Source organism: Pipistrellus hanaki, assembly GCF_964339955.1.
Source record: "Pipistrellus hanaki genome assembly, chromosome: 6".
NCBI classification, from domain to species: Eukaryota; Metazoa; Chordata; class Mammalia; order Chiroptera; family Vespertilionidae; genus Pipistrellus; species Pipistrellus hanaki.
In genome coordinates, this window is record NC_140508.1 from 31,095,598 (window position 1) to 31,117,051 (window position 21,454).

Consider the following 21,454-nt stretch of genomic DNA (forward strand, 5'->3'; position numbering starts at 1 on the left):
CTAACTACCCTCTCTAAAATCAGGAATGTTTGTGTCTTCATCCTTCCCTTTGCTCCTGCCTCTCAACTCTTTTGACAAAATTTCAACCTAAAACAATTCGGTCATCTAACGTCACACTGTGGAGCCTGGGATGACAAATTCTTGGTCTCCAACCCAGTTCTTTAGCAGAGGTCAGCAATCACTCTAACAACATCAGACAAAGCTGTCAGAGGATCTTTAAAGAAGTTATGAAAGTTGTAAAGAAAGAGAAAGTTCTGATACCAAGCCTAAGTCTCTTGTAACTCACAACTATGCATCCATCTAGCAATATTTATGGAGTATCTACAACTGATTAACACTGTGCTATAAACTGAGGGTTCGGAAGTATAAAACAGTGTCCTTGCCCTTAAGGGAATTTTTGTGTAGTGGAAACCAGACAAGTCTAGGTTGTGGAGGCGCAGATAAAAGAAGAAAACTGCCATGGAGAATGTCTATGGGTCATCAGCGGAACCTTGCCCTGGGTTTTTAAACAAGAATTATACCTGCAAACCACAACTCCGGCCTAGCTCATTCCAATCTATTCTTCAAACTATTGCCAGAGGGGCCTTTCAAAAACACTGATCTTTGTCACTTTTTAGCTTAAAGCATTTTATTGACCTTCCACACGCCCCCTCTCCCCCTCCCACACACACACCGTGGTTTTCAGACTACAGTTCAAACCCCTCAGCAGAAACCTCCAGTCTCTCCATGACAGCCTCTGCCTAGCCCTCCAGAGTTTGCTCATAGGACGACCATAACTTCAGTTGTGCTAAACTCCTGTAGTTCTTGAAAGTGATTTGACATGTCCTTTCCCCACTCACTGCCTGACCCCAGGTTCAAGACTCAGCTCTGATGTTGCTGCTCTTCACTCAGACTCAGGCGACACAGAACACTCACTCCCTTCCCCACCCCCCAGGAGCACGGTGCCTGACATAGCTCCTGCTACCCATCCATGGCTGCCGCTTTGAGCCAGAAAGTCTGCTGAGTACGTGGATGTTAAAGGAAGCCTAGTGGGTCCTGGCTATGGAGAGCACAACAGAGGTCTGCTAGAGCTGGGGATTTATCCATTTTAGGTATAGATGATGTTCACAGATGATGTGGATGAGACTGTCCAGGGAGAAGGGTCCAGAGGAAACCCAAGGGAACAATGTCATTGAAAAGCTCAGAAGAAACAGCCAAAGTCACAGATGAAAAGCAAAAGAGAGGAGACTTTCAAGAAAAAAGAATAAGTAATGATCATGATAAAAACCACAAGGTATTACAAGAGCCTTGAATGCCACTTGAAGCAAGGAAAGACTTACATTTTATGTAGTCTAGTTTCAAATTATTTCATAACTTTGTAATTCTTAAAACCCTTAAGGCACAGATATCTAACACCAGGTGATTTGTATATACATCGGCATCATTATCACACAATTACTACAAACATTAGAAGCCTATCTGACACTATTCATAATATTCAAAGAGTGGAAACAACCCAAGTATCCATCAACAGATGAACGGATAAAAAAATGTAGTATATTCACACAATGGAACATTATTCAATTTTAAAAAGAAATGAAGTACTGAGACATACTAAAAATGGATGAACCTTGAAACCACTGAGCTAAATGAAGAAGCCAGTCACAAAGGACCACATATTATGTGATTCAATTTATATGAAATGTCCAGAATAGGCAAATCCATAGAGACAAAAAGTAGACTGGTGGTTTCAGAGGCTGGGGAAGGGCTGGGGGGCTGGGGGTGGGGGGAAGGGGAGGGAGAAATGGGAAATGACTACTAATGGGTATGTGATTTCTTTTTTCAGGTGCTGAAAATATTCTAAAATTGATATGGTCATAGTTGCACAATTTTGTGAAATGTTAAAAAACACTACATTGTGCACTTTAAATGGGTGAATTGGATGGTATGTAAATTATATCTCAATAAAGCGTTTACTAAAAAAAGTATATCCTAGTCAATAAAAGTTGCATACATCCTTTGCTCGGTATAGCAATCCTGCTAGCACCCATAAACATAACTCTAAAATCTAAATGAATGCCTGGCTCTCAATACAAATTCTGTGTTGCCTTCACTTGTGAACACTAGCCTCTTACATAAAGTAGCATGGAGAGGGCTTTAATATTAGTTCCACATTACAATAACAACCTCTGTTGCAGAGCCAGTAACAAGCTAGAATCCCAGCTTCTCTACGCACCTTCCCCCCTCGCACGTCTGTCTGTCCGTTCTCTGTCTTGAATACCTATCCTCCCAAATGATGATCCTGGCTGAGCTGGCCGAGTCCTGCCCACTGGGGAGAACACCCAGGATCACATTCAGAAAGCAGGGCTGAGGGAGGGGCGCTCATCCACAGGAGCAGCTGACCAGAAAACAGGCACAACCAGCCCCAACATACCCTCCACCCAGCTACACACAGGCCCTTTCAGTCTGGGGAGGTGTTTTTTAAACTGCATCTACAAAGACTTTTATAGTTAGTTTCAAATTCCCTCAGCTAGCAGTTATAGGTTTTGATCTGTTCCTAATTATGGAAAAGAATCCTGGGATCAGTTCAGAGTGAAGGAACTTGAGTTTAGCATTACCATTTTGAAAGCACCAATGTTTACATGAATTTCCGAGTACAGAATTAGATTTCCTCAGTTACTTTGCTTTAAAAAATGAGAAAGACAGAAAAGTTATTTTGGTTGCACTGAAAGCCATACTGAAATTTAACTGAATGGCCTACACTACTGCGCCATTTAGACATCCTGGTTCTCCACACTTTAACTGAATCTGTACAGTCTCTAAGTGTGCATGCATGTTTTTGGGTTTAAGAGCTATTGATAGCTACATCTAGAAGAGCGGAGGCTATGAGGAAAACAGAGCAATAAAGAAACATATAGATCCCTTTGTTGAGAACATGCCTGCATCTGCCTAGGAACACACAAGCTTAGCCCTCCGCCCAGCACACATTCAGATACAGTCCCAAGTGCAGAGAACCAGTCGTGTGAAGACACTGAGAACACGCAATGCTACAAGTCTAGTCACACTGTTTGCAAACACCAGAGAACAAAAAGACACATTTTCAATAGAACTTACCTGCTTTTCAAGGAAAGCTTGGCAAACTAAGTTGTGAGCATGCCATCGTTTATTTTCAAAAGTGCTCCTGAATGCAGCTTTCATAAAGGGCTCTTACTCAAGTGAGTAATCCAACCCAGGTAAAAGCACAAAAAAATCAGGCAGAAAATCGACATCTCTTTCTTAAACTTAAAATTCGTACTTTTTAAAAGTAAGTGTGAGGAAGAGATCCCTCTAGAAGGAAATGCTCTAAAACCATTTCAGTGACTTTCAGAGGGTGGAGCAACAGGGCATGGGAAGGAAAAAAACTAGAACTCCGTATTGGCAACAGCTCGGCTATCTCCAGCACAAAAGCCTGTTTATGTGCACAGAGCCCTCTTTCCAAGTGGGAAAAACGTCAGCAGCACTAAGTCAAGATTCTCACCAAGATTCTTAAAAATATTAATTATTTCTTCAGCTATACGCTGAAGAACAAAATCTGAAGTTCAACTGGATTCAGAATATCATGAGGTATGCCATTATGAAAACAATCTCAACTTAAAAAACAAGTCAATAAATAATATTTACTAGAGCTCAAATCAAGTATTTTACAAAGGTATATGATCTATAATTTGATACTGCTAGAAAATGCTACCAAACTGAAATTGTACTGGCAGGAGCCTAGAGCTCAACCTCTTTGGGGTCAGACAAGTTACCTAAACCCCTGGTTGACCCTCAAGATTCCCACTATGTTAGTATGTACACCCTCCTCTAGAGTGTGGAGGATCTGACCTAATCATATGACCCCTTTTAAAATAGGATCTAGAGCTGAAACCGGTTTGGCTCAATGGATAGAGCGTCGGCTTGGGGACTGAAAGGTCCCGGGTTCGATTCCAGTCAAGGGCATGTACCTTGGTTGCGGGCATATCCCCAGTAGGGGGTGTGCAAGAGGCAGCTGATCAATGACTCTCATAGATGTTTCTAACTCTATCTCTCTCCCTTCCTCTCTGTACAAAATCAACAAAATATATTTTAAAAAAATAGGATCTAGAGGTCAGAGTCAGAGAAAGGTGAAGCCTCAGTAAATCATATCTGCTTTGGGTATAAAATTTTTATTTTCAAATGTTACAGAAATAAAATAATGCAGAATGCCAATTTCTAATTTCCCCCCACAATCAGCAAAATTTTCTTGCAATTTATCCAACTTGTATCAATAGCTTATTTCTTTTTATTGCTGAGTATTATTCCATGATATGAAGGTAGCACAATTTACTTATCCATTCACCTGCCAAATAATACCTGGCTTGTTTCCAGTTTAGGGCTGTTATGAATGAAGATGCTAAATACTGCCAAATAGGTGCTATAAATGTTGGTGCACAGATGTATGTGTGCCAGCATGGCTCAGTGATTGTGTGTCGACCTATGAACCAGGAGGTCATGGTTCAATTCCCAGTTAGGGCACATGCCTGCGTTGTGGGTTCGATCCCCAATGCGGGGAGTGCAGGAGGTAGCCTATTAATGATTTTCTCTCATCATTGATGTTTCTATCTCTCTCTCCCTTTCCCTTCCTCTCTGAAATCAATAAAAACATGTTTTTTAAAACTAATTTTCATTTCTCTTGGATAAATGCCCAGGAATGCAAACGCTGGGCATTTGTACAATAAGAGCAAGTTTAGTTTTACAAGATGCCAGACTATTTTCTAGAGTGGCTGTACCATCTCACTTTGTAATGTAAACATGATCCAATTTCTTGGCAACCTCTCTAGCATTTGGTATTATTATTTTCAATTTTAGCCATTTTGATAGGTGCACAGTGATATCTCATTATGGTTTTACTTTGCATTTAATAGCTTTTGATGCTGAACATCTTTTCATGTGATTATATGACACTACAGTCACGATGCCCTCTTGCAGTCAGGGAGCCCTTGGGTGATGTCTACTGCGGGTTTAGGCTGCTCCAGTTGGACATCCTTAGCACTGCCGTGAGCCGGCTTTTGGCTGAGCAGTGCTCCCCCTGTGGGAGCACAAAGACACAGGCAGCTCCTGTGTTGAGTGTCTGCCCTCTGGTGGTCATTGTGCATCACAGCGACCGGTTGTTTCGCTGTTTGGTCAATTTGTATATTAGCCTTTTATTATATAGGATATGTACATCTTTTTTTGGTGAAATGCTTCTTTATGTCTTTTGTCCATCTTCTAAATGATGTGTTTGTTTTTAAATGAATTTTGAAGAATTATTTGCTCTTTTTTTTTTTTTTTTTTTTTTTTTTTTTTTTTTTTTTTAATTCTCACCCAAGACATGCTCACTGATTACATGCTCCAACCAGGGATCAAACCCAAAATCTTGATATGTACTCTCAATGGGAATCGAACTTGCAATCTTCTGGTATATGGGATGACAGACACTCCAACTAAGTCACACCAGCCCAGGTGAGAATTATCCTTATATTCCAGATATAAATGCTTTGTTGGAACTACAGCTTGAAAATATTTTTTCCCAGTATGATTCATCCCCTTAACAGATTCTTTCACAGAAGAAAACCTTTTTGTTTTGATGTCCAATTTATCAACTTTTCCTTTTAGGGGTCATGTTTTTGTTGTCAAGTCTAAAAACCTTTTGCTAGCCTTAAGATGTGAAGATTTTCTACTAAAAGTTTTATAGTTTTGTTTACAATTAAATCTGTTAATCCATATTGAGTTAATTTTTATGTAAGAGAGTTGTGAGGTTTATGTTAAAGTTCATTTTTTTGCCTATGATTGTTCAACTGTTCCAGCACTACTTATTAAAAAGGCAATCCTTCCTCCACTGAATTGTCTTTGCATTTTTGTCAAAGAACAGTTGGGCATATTTATGTGGATCTATTTCAGGCTTCAGAATTCTATTCCATGTTCATTCTATTGCGTGATCTGTGTCTATCCTCCTGCAGTAACCCAATGTTTTGGTTACTCTAGCTAAATAGTAAGCTTTAACATTGCATATAGTGATTCCTCCACTTTATTCCTCTTTCTCAAAACTGTTATAGCTATTCTAGAATTTTTGTCTTTTCATATAAATTTTAGAATAAGCTTGTTCATATTTACAAAAAAAAAAAATCCTGTGATTTTTATTTTTACTTATTTATTTATCTAATCATCATCCAAGGATATTTTTCCATTGATTTTTACAAAGAGTGGGAGAGAGAGGGAAAGACAGAGAGAAACACTGATGTGAGAGAAACACATCCATTGGTTGCCTCCTGCATGAGCCCTGACCAGAGCCTGGGCGGTAGAGGAGCCTGCAACAAAGGTATGTGTCTTTGACTGGAATCAAACTCAGGACCCTTTGGTCCGCAGGCCGATACTCTGTCTACTGAGCAAAACTGATTAGGGCATTGTTGTAATTTTTAAAACTATTTTTTAAAATATATATCTTATTGAGTTTTTACAGAGAGGAAGGGAGAGAGATAGAAAGTTAGAAACATCAATCAGATGCCTCCTGCACACCTCCTACTGGGGATGTGCCCACAACTAAGGTACATGCCCTTGACCGGAATCGAACCTGGGACCTTTCAGTCTGTAGGCTGATGTTCTATCCACTGAGCCAAATCAGTTTCGGCTAAAACTATTTTTGTTGGGGTAAAATATATATAAGATAAAATTTACCATTTAACTGTTTTTAAGTGTATGATTCAGTATACTTAAGGACAGATGATGCAAAGGTTAGATAAAAGGACAGTGTGAATAACTTTGTGTCAATACATTCGAAAAATATAAGAAATAAAAAATTACCTTAAGTTTCTCAAACAAAAAAAGAATATCCAAAATATCCTATAGCTATTAAAAAAGTTGAATCAGTAGTTAAAAAAATCTCCACATAGCCCTGGCCGGTGTTTTGAGGGTTAGAACATTAGCTCATGCACTGAAGGGTTGCAGGTTTGTTCTAGGTCAAGGGCATATACGTGGGTTTTGGTTTCCTCCTGGCCTCCTGTCGGGGCATGTGCAGGAGGCAATCAATGTCTCTCTCTCACATCAATGTTTCTCCCTCTCTCCCTCCCTTCCACTCTCTCTGAAAAACAATGGAAAAAATATCCTCATCTGAGGATTAAAAAAAAAAAAGAAAATCTCCACATATAAAACACCAGAATCAAATGACTTTAAAGGACATCTATCAAGTATTCAAGATTCATGTAATTTTTTTTTATCATGACAATATTTTAAATTTTATCTTTATTGTATAAAGTATTATAGATGTCCCCCTTTTAAGCTTCATGTAATTTAATCTTATATAATCTTTTTCAGAAATGAGAAAGAAAACTCCACGATTATTAAAGGTTAATTTAATCCTGATATAAAAACAATAACAAGGACAAGAAGGGAAAATTATCTGACTCATGAAATAGATAAAATGTTCTAACCAAAACATTAGCAAACTGAATACAGCAATGCTTAAAGAAAGAAAATGACACATCATGCCCAAGTCAGGTTTATCTTAGGAATGCAAATGACTTCCCAGGACATGGCTTATGCAAAACAGTGAATCTGTGATGCTTGCCATTCACTGACAAAGGAAGCACAGGGTTTGGGACTAAGGTCACAAAATGACTATGTGCTGAAGTGCAGAGAGCTTGTGAATGTCCAGGTAGAGATGTCTAAGCAGCAACCAAAAGTACTTACTGGTCTGGAACTCAAGTATAGGCTGGGCTGAAGATAGAACACTGAGAATCACCAGTATAGAAGAAGTACCTATAAATGGGATGGAATTATCCAAAGAAACTGGGATGAAAACAGAAGAGAACCAATCTGAATCACAGACAATCCAATTAAAGAAGAGGATTCCCTAAAAAGACTTGCCAGAGAATCAGAGAAAGAAAGAACCAGAAAAGCAAGGAAGACAGTAACTCAAGTCATTCTACGAAGGAGAGGGGACAGGAGAATTTAGTCACTATTGTTCACTAAGACAGGGCAGTTTCAGGAAGTGATGAGGGGAGAAGGCAGACTGTTTTTGGCTGATGAATGAATGAATAAGAGAAAACAGAAAGAGGGAATGTGGTCAATGCTTACAAGAAGGCTGGCTGAGGAGGGAAGCAGACTGTGCCAGAGCAAAGGGAGAAGCCAGTTAGAGGGTGAACTTGTAGACCATTTAAACAGGGTGGTGAGAAAAAATACAACACAGAGCCTATCCTCCACCTTTCAGAATGGAAAGGATTGTTCTTTAGTCACAGCCCTGAGGCATGAACATACAACTACCAGAATTAGATTGCAAACCCATCCTAATTGAACTGTGACAACTTGCTTCAGTTGACCATGCTTCTGAAATTCAGCAAACAGCCACAACCCTAGTCCAGTGACCATGCTCCTATGGCTAAAAGTGAACCAGTCCCTGAGAATCCACCCATCCCTAAATTCCATATTTACCCAAAAGGGGTAAAAGCAAAAAGTATTAAGGTCTTCCTCAAGGACAATTATAAAAAGCACAAACTGGACCATGGATCTTGGAAAACGGGGAGTTCACTAGTCTGGAAACTGAGAAAATGAGCAGATGGATAACAGCAGTGGCTGCAGTAGGTGACATGAATCCTTTCACATCACAAGTATAAAAATCTGAGCTGTGGAAAGGCTACCTGAATTGTACAGGAGCAAGCTAGGACTCAAAACCACGTCTGTTTGGCTGTAAGGCCTAGGCTCTTTAATGTGAACTTATAGTGCCTTTATATTCATCTTATTCATTCCAGAATTGAAGCTCTTTATGTAGCTCTACAAACTTTTACATGGCCAGTGCTAAATGAAGAAATTATACAGTTATAATTATCAAATTTGTTACATGCCACCCTATTTCAGACGTGTTGACAACTTTCCTTCATGAGGATTTATACCATCTCCACCACAATCTTCTATGGTATTCATGTGCTCAGCACTCCTTTGCTATAGATTTATAGAGGCAAAGCAATACTATACAGGTTGATTACTGCAAGTTCCAAATTAGTGAATTTAGTTTTTAATAAAGAGAGTTCACCACGTCTGCAGATTAAACCAAAAAGCACATCTTACCTGAATTTTGATTGGCCACGTGAAATTACTGACATAAACAAAGAAAGTGATATTTTGGTGGTTGCGAAAATCAAACTTCTCATTAGAAAAGCTATCTTTGTACTCCTTAATGTTGGTTTTCGAAACAACAGGCATCTCTTCTCCAGACTGGGTTCCAGCTATTAGAAAGAAAAGAATAAAACAGAAGAAACTTTTTGGGGGGCAGAATTTACCTTTATTACTAATAAGGATAATAGTTAGCATTTACTAAATACTATGTCCCAGGCTGACCCAGGAACAGCCTTTTAAGAGCTCAATTTCATTTAATCCTAACAATAACTCTATTATCCTCATTTACAGATCAGGAAACTAAGGTTCAGAGAAACTAAATAACTTGGTTCAGGTCACACAGCCAGTAAGAAGTTATTATCTATTATCTTCAATCAGAAGGTTTTCACTAGGTAAGTTTTTTACCTGAGAAACTGGCAGCCCAGGTGATGTTGAGATTGAAGTTTTTGGAAGCATTGATGAACATGTCCAAATCCCTGTTTTGCTGGTGAGAAGTACAGATAATTAGAAAAGTAATTAGAACAGTTTCCAGATTTTAAAATAATGCAATCATTAAATTTTATTATTTTTACCTTTCTTAATTACAAAGCAGATATTTTACAACTTAACAGAAACTGACATTTATAGATTAGTAAAATTTCTAACCAATATAATATACCCCATATACATTTGATTTCTCTCCCATAAAAATACATGAAATTGAATGATTTATCAAATGCCTAACTCCATGAAAATTATATCTTTAAAAAAACAGCCAAAGCACAATGACTTACACCTGTGTCATATGTTAGGGAAATCAGCCTCCTAAGAAACCTCTGGGCAGTCGTTTCCAAACGTCTGGATGTAAAACACTTGATCAAGGGTCCCACTTTAAATGTATTTATAAATTTAGTCGATATACTTCTGAACTAATAGATTATATACAATTTAAAGTTTTCCAAAATGGAAATGGTTTTTAAAAAAGCAAACAAAGCTGAAATAAACTAAATAAAAAAATAATTTGATGGTATTCATTCATAATTTGAATAACATTTTTCTCTAAAAATATTATTTCAAATAAAGAAAGATGACTAAATGTATTTTATTGACTTTGAAAATCTTGTTTACCACTTAGAGATATAGCAAGTTGAAGAGCTAGTTTAACTTATTTTGATTTTTGGTTTTAGTGACTGTGAGAATTGGTTTTAGATATCTGTGAAAATTGTGTTCCGGCAACTGGGAGAAGTATACTGTTGGCCATGCTGGGTAAATTTTAATACTAATTTTTCTTTTACTGACATTTGACAAAAATTATTTGGTGTCAAAGAATTATTTTTGCAAATAAATCAAATGTTGTAGTTTTACATCTTACAAATGGATCCAATCCTGATGAAATTCTTTATTTTGTAATATCACAAAACATTAGAAAATTAAGATTTTTTTAAAACATTTTTTATTAAATTATTATCTGTGTACATATTTTAACATTGCCCATACATACCCTCCCTCCCCAGAGTTTTGTGTCCATTGGTTGTACTTATATGCATGTATACAAGTCCTTCAGAAAATTAAGATTTTTAAGGGTGTTGTTTTAATAGTTTCTACAGGACAAAACTTCAATGGAAACGTTTTCAAAGTGGAATCTCCAAACCAGATGTTTCTCTCACAAAGCAGTTATCTTCTCACTTATTAACATAACCTCACCTTCCCCTTGAAGGGACAGCTCAAATGTTTAATTTTAATATTTGTTGGCAGCACACTACTAACAATTACTTATTCCAAAAGAAGATCAATAAATTTGGAACCTAGTGCTTTTTTAAAAGAAAGAAGATACACACTGGATACCTCTATTAAATATTCATAAGGTAAACAGGGAACCTCAGAGAGGTCCAAAGGCTTTCATGATCACTGCCCACGTTGCTAAAAAGTATTACCAAGAGCCTACAATGTTTATTTAAAACTAGAGGCCATGAAGGGGGGATCACTCAGCCCAGCCTGCCCCCTCTCACAGTCCGGGAGACAACCCGGTGATCAGGGGAAGACAACAGCCCCATCACACCTCTGCTGCTGCCACTGTCGGCAGCACAAGCCTCAGCCGGCCCTGGTTACCTGAGCCTCAGGCAGCTCTGAGTGGCTAAGCAACTGCTATCTGAGGCTTGCCTGCACCCCGCGACTGCCCTGAGCAACTGGGGGGCTGAGGCAGTTAATTAACATATTCCCTCCTTATTGGCTATGGGCACCGCCATCTTTTGTGAGGGTGTGATGGTCAATTAGCATATTCCCTCTTTATTAGATAGGATAAAATTAACAACATCAATTATATCCTGAAAGACTAAGTGCTTCAATCACTTGCTTATGAATAAGTTTAGTAAATAAATTTCATATTTGGTCCTTTTGCTATAACCTTATCCTAAAATCTTTTCTTCAAAATTCCACTTAACACAGCCCCTGAAATGATATGCCTACACAGTTTTCCCACAAAATATTTTCACTTAAAGTACACTGATGAGAAATAAGAAACTCCTAAGGAGGCTCCTAAATAATTTATCATCAAGTTTAGAAAAATTGCATTATGTATTGGAGTGGGTAATGAATGACTTTATATTTCATTGAAGAAATTGGGCAGATGTGTCTTCACGGTCTAGATGCTTCACTTTTAAATGTCATGCTGTGTTGGCACCTTTCTACCACTAGAAAATACCTTATGGCAAGATGGGGAGCATCATTAATGTTAGTAGGTATAAATCCACATTTCAAATAGACATCTTAATAATTTCAATTATTTCTGGCTAACTTCTTATTGGGAATAACTAACCTTTGCTGTTTTTATCTCCGCCTGAATAAGGCTAACAACTTATTCTATGAGAAGTGTCACCTCAGCCACTTCCCTTGCACCCACTGGTTTCAATCTGCAGTTTCTTGGTGAGCACTTTTAAGCCTCTGATCTACTTTGAGAGAGTAAATCTGGGCTTTGCCATCTGCCCCTCTGATGGGGGAGTTTCCCTTGCAGTCTCTTCTCCTTTTCTGTACAGGGATGCAATGGGCTGATGGGCAACCAAGTATGTGTGGAGTCAATGTTTTAGTCTGAATATCCAATACTGGTAAATCTTAAAACCATTCCTACCTTTTAGGTGAAAAGGAGATAAAATGTAGATCTAACATTTCTTCCTTGTACCTCTAGACATCATCCTATGTGCTCCACTCTGGAGACCACTGCTAAGGCAGTGCTTCTAGCCATAATGACAAAGAAAGAAAAAAAAAGAAAAGAAAAAAAAGAGGAAGAGGAGGAGAATAAGAAGACTTTTAAATCTTACTTCATCAGGTGTAGCCACAAAATTGATGGCTGTGTAATAGCGGTCATCCTCTTGGGACAGGCTAAAGGTGAACTGATAGTCAATAAGAAGAGTATCTATGATAAGAAAGACATGTATTTAAAAGTTGAAGAAAAACAAAACAGGTCTCTAGAAACACACCTTGATTACCTCATAAATATTCAATACCAGGAAAGCACTTTTGGCTCACTTATACCTGGGAATTGGGGGTTTTTCAAAGGAAATCAAGGGCAGTATCATAGTATCATTTTGTTTGGATATACCCACAAACGCTCCTTATACCATTATCCTGGTTGAGATTTTAAGCTCCAACCTAACCCACCTACAAATATTAATTGAACATCTATTTATTACAAGCTAGGCCGTATTTAAGCATATAATGTTACAAATGGGGAGTTGTTGGCAATTTTATTTTTTACTGTTTAAGAAACTGCCATATGGTTTTCCAAAGTGGCTATACTATTTCACATTCCCACAAAGAATGTATAAGTTTCTTTATGTCATTGCTGAAACTTGGTATTGGCTTTTATTTTTCCAGATAATAGATTATAAATGTACCCTATTACAAAAAATTCACTGATATGGTTTCAGGTTCCACATCGTAACTACCCTTTAAAAAATGGCCAGCTGTCTAGTTTTGGTACAGTATCAAAGCATAATATCCATAATTATGTAAAAAGGTAATTAAAACACTCCATTTTCTAACTCTGTCTGGTGAGGCCAAGTTTTTCTCATGAATGTAGGAGCAGATGTGAGATTCCAGTTGTCTTCTCTTAATCCACAGAATTGGCTTTTGAGTCTAGTCATTCTAGGAGTATATCTCACTGTGGTTTTAATACATATATTCCAAATATCTAATGTTACTCATTTTTTCATGTGCTTATTGGCCATTTTATAATAATAAAAGTGTAATATGCTAATTATACCAGACAGCCGAACAACCTTCCGGATGAAGCTGGGGCTGTGAGGGCCAAGGCAAGCCACCGCGGCTGCGAGGGCCATGCCCCTTGCATGAATTTTGTGCATTGGGCCTCTAGTTTATATATATTCTTTCATTAAATGTCTATTCAAATCTTTGTCTGTTTTTAACTAGAATTGCCTCCTTATTCAATTGTAAGAGTTCTTCATATATTCTGGATATAAGACCTTTATCAAATATATGCTTTGCACCCAGCCAAAGTGGCTCAATGGTTGAGTATTGACCTATGAACCAGGAGGTCATGGTTCAATTCTGGGTGAGGGCACATGCCCGGGTTCCAGGCTTGATCCCCAGTGGGGGGCATGCAGGAGGCAGCCAAGCAGTGATTCTCTCTCATAATTGATGTTTCTCCCTCTCCTTCTCTCTAAAGTCAATAAAAATATATTCTAGAAAAAAACTTAAAAAAAAAAAATATATATATATATATATATATATATATATATATATATAGAGAGAGAGAGAGAGAGAGAGAGAGAGAGAGAGAGAGAGAGAGAGCAATATTTTCTATCTGTGGCTTATTTAAAAAAATTTTTTTTAAAGAACATCAATCGGCTGTGGTGATATGTGCCCCTATCAGATGTAATCCAGATTTGTGCCCTGACTGGGAATTGTACTGCCACCTTTTTGTGTATGGGACAATGCTCCAACCTACATGAGACATAACAGCTAGGGCTTATTTTTTAATGGTATTTTTTTAAATACAAGTTTTACATTTTGATAAGTCCTAATAAAAAACTTTTTATTTTATAAATGATGCTTTTGGAATCATATCTAAGAACTCTTTTCCCTACACAAGGTCATAAAGTTTTTCTCTTTTCTCCTAAGGGGAAAAATATATCTATATATATTACAGTTATAGGTTCCAATTGGACACGAATTTTGAGGGAATACTATTCAACCCAGGAAAGCAAATATATAATTAGAGTGTACATGCTAAACGTTAACTCATTTTCCTCTGGTTCCATTATCTGGCCTACTATGTGGGTTTTCCTACTGGAAAACAATGTATTTACCCATAATGACCTGGTCACTTTGCTAGATTTATCTTTCAGTATAAGTTAATCATTAGATATTTTATTTTATACTAGAGGCCTGGTGCACAAAATCCGTGCATGGGTAGGGTCCCTAGGCCTGGCTGGTGATCAGGGCTAATCTATGGGGTGATTGGTGGGGTGATCCGGGCCCCCACTCGCACCTGCCTTGGCCTGGCACTGCCCGCTTGCCATCCCTGCCCCCCACTGTGGCCCTGCTCTTGGGGGGCCCATTGGGGCTGGCAGCACCTCCACTGCCACCCACTGCCAGCGCCATGTCACCGATGCCTGCCATGTTCCATGCTATCCCCTGGTGGTCAGCACACATCTAACTTCCGGTCAGTCAAACTCTGGCCCGTGGTAATAATTTGCATTTTAGTCTTTTATTATATAGGATCTTAGTTCCTAAAGAGGTGGTAAACCCAAATCAATTTCAGAGAGAATGATACCTTCAACTATATTTTAAGATTTGAAAAAGAATACTTTTATTGATTTAAGAGACAGAAACATCAATGATGAGAGAGAATCATTGATCGACTGCCTCCTGCATGCCTCACACTGAGGATCAAGCCCACAACCAAGGTTTGTGTCCTGACTGGGAATCAAACTATGACCTTCTGGTTTATAGGTCAATGTTCAACCACTGAGCCCCGACAACCAAGCTAATATTTATTTATTTTTTACCTATATCCTAAAATAAGAAATATGGTGACCCCAACCAGGTAATGGCAAATGAAACAAGGTTTCAAGAGAACATAAGCAAAAAAACACACACAGAGATATATATCTCTGTACTCTTCCCTGATATCTGCTATGGACAAACTAACGTAAACTATAACCACAATTAAAGTATTTTAAAATTGTGCCCATATATATATTAAACTTAATAGAATGTAAGCACATCAAAAAAGAAGACACTTCCATGGGTCCTTGCTTTATTTCTACAGCATTTACCATTCTCAAACAATGTTAAAAACAATAATGAGGTTTTACTGAACTACTTTGCTTCTAGACAGACAAGAATTATAAAAGCACTTACAATAACATGTTCCTTTGAGAGGGTTTCCCTGGTATCGATTTTCTACTTCACATCTAGGAGGGAAAAATAAAGATTATTTCTATTGCTATTTAAAAGAGAATCTAATTTATTTGAAAATCAAGTAGACCTCTTTAATATAAACTACTGTTTTTTGGTCAGTATAATTACATTCTTCACTGTTATTCAAATCAAGTAAACTAACAAAAATTTGCATTTATTTTTAATGCTGACTGCCCAGGAGTTCATACAACCACCAACTGAGAAACATTTGCCAAACACATGAGATAAACCCAAATATAATATATCTAGCTACCACTTATAATCATGAAAAATACATTTTTACTTTTGTATGAACTATTCTTTTAAAAGTGCAGTTAAAACATTTTTCATACATTCATTTTTCACCTCTTTCCTATTCTCCCTGGATAAACTGATCCTGTTCTTTAAATACAACTAAGAGAAGGCTAAACACAAATAACCTTTTTTTTTTTTAAACGTGGGACACAATTCACCAGTCTAGAGAAAAAAATAAATTCTAGTAAAAAAAATTATTAATTTCCTCATAGACATTATCTATAAACATCAGCAAAATTATTGAGGCAAGCACAATAGCTATGAACTATGAAAAAAGAAGGGGAAAGCTTGGGTCAAGCACTTTTCCCAGATAAATAATACAGGGATATGTGTCCTTTTATATTTGTTTATACATAAATCTCTTAAAAAGAAAGTATTCCCCATTTCTTTGCTGTGTATCAAAACTGATGACAAGAGTGATTAATTTTGCTCTATTATATTTTTCTGTTTAAACAAACCTGGACTCAAAAATTAAATTTGATCTCTGATTATACTTTTCTTCACGTACTGGTTTCAGGGCAACATAAAACCAATAAACGTATATGCACTAATATAAACTAGGAAATGTAGACAGAGTATTTCCCTCCTGAACACCACTATCAAACCTCAATCCCTGGTGACATAACTTTGCTTACCAATGACACATCTGCTTGCATCAGCCCAGTATTTTGATAATACTAAACATTTCTAAGTCTCTTCTTGAGAGAATGAGTAAACCTGGAGCATGTGTTTTATGAGGTTTTATGGTCAGGAAGACAGGAATATATGGAGAACAATCTCTCTTCTTTCAACATCCCAGGACATTAAAAGCAATTACTGTTAGTCCCACTACCGAAAAAGGTAGAAAATGAGATTCAGCATAATTAAGTGATTCACCTCAAAAGGACCCTACTCAGTGGAGGCACAGCCAGGGCTGAAACCCCACATCTGCTTGCATCCTCATAGGTGGGGACCCTAGACACTCCCTTGGAAGATGTCTCATCTACTTCACCAAGGAAAATGCTAGAACAGGGTGGGATGTGTTAAAGGCCAGAGAGGATCATCTCCACTATCAGACAACCAAAATACCAAATAAAATACTGTCTGGGAATACCAGCTCTTCCAACTCTCTTTTGGAAAAGGGTTCAATCTCCTGACATGACAAAAACTAAGTACTGGCTGAAGTTAGACAACTAATCCAAGTCAGCAACCCAGGGAATGTCAGAGTTATCAAGGAATTGTTGCTAAACTGATGACCTACTCAGTATGGAGGTTGACCAAGTTAGACCTGTCTGAAGTGGAAAGTGCAAAATTCCAAATCAATCAACTCGGGATCCCTTAGAGCCCATGGCAGCAAGGCATAGACCCAGATGACCTGGGTCAATCACTAAACCCAGGCGTGGCCTGTGGCAGGGGTTCGGGGAGGGTGGTACTCACAGCTGGCACTCGTCCCCCTTGACGCCCTTGGTGGTGCAGAAGCACTTGCCCGAGTTGGTATTGCAGAGTGATGCATGACCATTGCACTTACATACTAGAAAGAAGAAAAGGAATGTTGGTCACAACTGGCTTAAAAGATTAGTATCAGAGGCTTTTTCTAAAACAAGTAAATTAATCTCAATTGGATTTAATATGAAAGATTAAAATAAAAGCATTTAATGAGTAAGATTCTTTTTTTTCAGCTAATGATTTATCTCAAATAATGTAAAGGCAACATTAAAGGAACCAAAGTCAAAGGACAGGAGAAAAGAATGTCATCTGAAGCAATCCCAAATTTTTCCTTTTTAATAGACTGTGCTTTTCACTATTTTGATGCTTCTATTCATTCAATAAACATTTAATGAAGTGTCTAGTGTGCCAGCTGCTGGGTATGAGGACACAGACACAGTCCCTGCCCCCATGGAGATCTTATGAGTGATGACAGTCTGAGGGGAGGGTTGGTCAGGCTGCACTCAGCCTCAGCTGAGGTGCTTTCTCCACAATGGTCACATTTCAAACCCCAGTTGGGCTCAGAAGTAGAGTGGGATTCTAATGGCAGGTTGGGGTTTCAGAGGCCATTCAGAATTTACCACCCTTCCTTGCCTTCTTCTTGGCCTCCATAGAAAACAACTTCTGGCCCTAACTGGTTTAGCTTAGTGGATAGAACGCCAGCCTCCGGACTCAGGGGTCCCAGGTTCAATTCCGGTCAATGGCATGTACGTTGGTTGTGGGCACATACCCAGTAGGGAGTGTGCAGGAGGTAGCTGATCAAGATTTCTCTCTCATCGATAGTTTTAACTATCTCTCTCCCTTCCTCTCTGTAAAAAATCAGTAAAATATATTAAAAAACAACAACTACTACTTCTGTCACTTCTCTCCTCTAGTCATTAACACTTCTCTATCTTTTTTTTAATCCAGCACACTAAAGGCCTGGTGCAAGAAATTCACACATGGGTAGGGTCCCTAGGCCTGGCTGGTGAACAGGGTCGATTGGGGCCTTCCGGCAGCTGGCCAGGCCTTCCTTCCCCCAGCTGCCAGCAGGGGCCTTACATCATTCCACACTGTAGCGCACATCATAGCAAGTGGTCAAACTCCGGGTCAGTCGAACTCCCAAGGGGACAATTTGCATATTACAATTTCATCATTTAGGATAATAAATAAATCCTAAATAATAAAATGATAATATGCAAATTGACTGAATGGCAGAACAACCAGTTGCTATAATGCACACTGACCACCAGGGGGCAGACGCTCAACACAAGAGCTTCCCCCTGGTGGTCAGTGCGCTCCCACAGGGGGCCGGCTGGCAAGCACAGAGGCGGTGGCGGGAGCCTCTCCTGCCTCTGCGGCAGCTCTAAGGATGTCCAACTGATGGCTTAGGTCCGCTCCCTAGGCCATCAATCAAATATCCCCTGAGGGCTCCTGGACTATGAGAGGGCACAGGCCAGGCTGAGGGACACCCCCCAAATGCATGAATTTTGTGCACTGGGCCTCTAGTCTGTATAATAAAAGCCTAAGCAGCTGTTACTGCAGAATGACCACCAGGGGGCAAACACTCAACACTCCCATAGGGGGAGCACTACTTAGCCAGAAACCAGGTTCATGGCTGGCTAGCGCAGCAGCAGTGGCAGGAGCCTCTCCCACCTCTGAGCAGCACTAAGGAGCAGCGAGCAAGCACTAAGGAGCAGCGAGCAAGCAGGTAGTAAGGAGCAAGGGGTCCCGGACTGCGAGAGGAATGTTCACCTGCCAACTTAGGCCCACTCTCCCTGGGCAGACATCCCTCAAAGAGTCCCAGACTGTGAGAGGGTGCAGACCGGGCTGAGAGACCCTTCCACTACCCCCGTGCATGAATTTTGTGCATCAGGCCTCTAGTATAGGATAAGTATGAAACATGATAAATTTTATGTGCTAGTTGAAATAAGTGAGGTTTTTTTCCCCCCAATTCCTTTCACTTTATACCATGTTTTTCTATGAATAAAATTAAAGGCATTAGGCTGTAGATAGATGCACTATTAAAATAAATTTTGCAGAGAAAAAAAATCACCCAAAGAAACATGTGAAACAGAATAGTAAAGCTGTTAAGAGAATGGATGAAAACTCAGAAACATGAGTGTTCAACTGCTGGCTCAGTTGAGTATGGAGAAGGGGGTATAGTATATTAACAAAAAAAAGCAAAGGCCTGAAGTCAGTTTGCCTGGATTTGAATTCAGTCCAGTCCACTTAGCTTCTTTGTAACTTTGGACATTCTATTTAGCTCCTTTAAGTCTCTGTTTTCACATCTATATTATTGGTATAACAATAGTACCTATATCTTGGGCTGTTGTGAAAAATAAATGAGATAATGCATGAATTAAATATAGTAAACATTCAATAAATCATGGTTATTATCTTTAGTTTAAGGACTATCTATATATATAAAAGCCCAAGCGACCATCGCAACCGAACGGTCAACCGAACAGGCTGCGTGGGGTGACCAGGTCAGCAGGGGGGTTAGTGAGGGATGACCAAATGACTGAACAAGCAGGCTGCGTGGAGCAACCAGGCTGGCAGGGGGGTTAGTGAGGGATGACCAAACGAGTGAACAGCAGGCTATGTAGGGCAACCAGGCTGGCAGGAGGGGCAGTGAGGGGCAACCAAACAACCGAACAGCCAGCTGCGTGAGGTGACCAGGCCAGCAGCGGGGGCAGTTGGGGATGACTAGGCCATTGGGGGGTGGGGGCAGTTAGGGTGATCAGGCAGGTGAGCAGTTAGGAGCCAGCGGTACCAGATTATGAGAGGGATGTCTGACTGCCGGTTTAGGATCGGACCTAAAATGGCAGTCGGACATTCCCTGAGGACATCCCCTAAGGGGGTCCTGGATTGGAGAGGGTGCAGGCTGGACTGAGAGGACCCCCACCCCCCAACCCATGCACAAATTTCGTGCACTGGGCCTCTAGTACAATTATAAGAGGAAAACAAAAGATTTAGTGCCACTCACAGTATTTTAAAATCATGCTTTCTATTGTGGATTGAGACTCTAAAAAATAAAGTTACCTCTAAATTATGGACAATAGTACTCAGGTCCCACAACTGCTACAGAGCAGAAGGTAATTTTTCTAGAGGGCTAATGAAGATCTGGGGATGAAGACAACAAGGCATAGAGCCAGCAGACCTGGCTATAGGTACAGGCACTTGGAAGCACAACCAGGCCCAGGAATTAAAGTCACATATCCTGAATGTGGTTCCCAGCATGGCCATCTCGCAGTGAGAAGTTGGGCAGGTTTCTTGATCACAGGGATAATAAAAGCCCCTATGTCTCGGGTGGCTGCCAGCACAATGCCTTGTACACAATTATCAATAAGTTTGGGTATTCTGATTACTGTCTAATGCACATGTGTCAAACACAAGGCCCGCGGGCCAAATCCAGCCCGCCAGGCCTTGCAATGTGGCCCGCACCGCGCTGTCATCACTGCACTCCGCTGTCAGTTTATGACATTGTCAGTTTATGACTGTTCAGTAAACCATTCGGCCCGCGATTTAGGCTGGATTTTAGATTTTGGCCCCTTCTCTGATTGAGTTCGACACCCCTAGTAATGGATGAAGTCCATTCACAGAAGTAGAAAAATATTTTTACTGAATATTTTTAAATCTGAGCAATAAATTTTATTTAAGAGTGGTAGGAAATGACATTAGAAGAGTAATAATAATTGTTCACATCTCCTGAGTGATGACTATATGTCATGCATTCCTCTGACTGCTTTCATGCCAACATCCCCAAATTTGTAGACGAGGAAACTGAACCCAGAAAGGTTAAGGGATATACTGCTAGGACACAGCTCTCTCCTGGCTGCTCTGGGATTAGACCTTTCTCTCAAGAGCAATGCTAAGGAGCTTGGAGGCGGAATTAGATTTGGCCTATTCCCACCAGCGACTAGCTCTGTAAGCTTTTGAGAAAGCAGAGGGGGAGACTAATTTACTAAGAAAACTTTTTAAAAAATATTCACACACTTTCATTGCTCTTGTCCAGACGGCAGTAAACAAGAGCTTGGGAGCATCCCGCCCAGGCCATGGGGAGGGGGTGTCTTCCTGGTGTGCACTACTAATTTTAACAACCAAATGAGCAGAGATTTTCTTTTCTTATTTATTTTCCTGCTTAGAACCTGAAGGGTCTTTTTAGGGAAAC

The 21,454-nt window shown here is 39.4% G+C and overlaps 1 protein-coding gene across 2 annotated transcripts in view; it reads right to left on the reverse strand.

Annotated features, from left to right (window-relative positions):
* Nucleotides 1-21,454, reverse strand: part of ATRN (attractin) — a 113,626-nt gene that overhangs the window by 22,579 nt on the left and 69,593 nt on the right. For both annotated transcript variants that reach the window (XM_084887674.1, XM_084887673.1), the window contains exons 20-24: nucleotides 17,254-17,347; nucleotides 15,484-15,536; nucleotides 12,417-12,511; nucleotides 9,529-9,607; nucleotides 9,076-9,233 (exon numbers count right to left, since the gene is read on the reverse strand). In XM_084887674.1, the coding sequence (XP_084743800.1) occupies nucleotides 9,076-9,233; nucleotides 9,529-9,607; nucleotides 12,417-12,511; nucleotides 15,484-15,536; nucleotides 17,254-17,347 (479 nt within the window). The remainder of the gene's footprint in view (nucleotides 1-9,075; nucleotides 9,234-9,528; nucleotides 9,608-12,416; nucleotides 12,512-15,483; nucleotides 15,537-17,253; nucleotides 17,348-21,454) is intronic.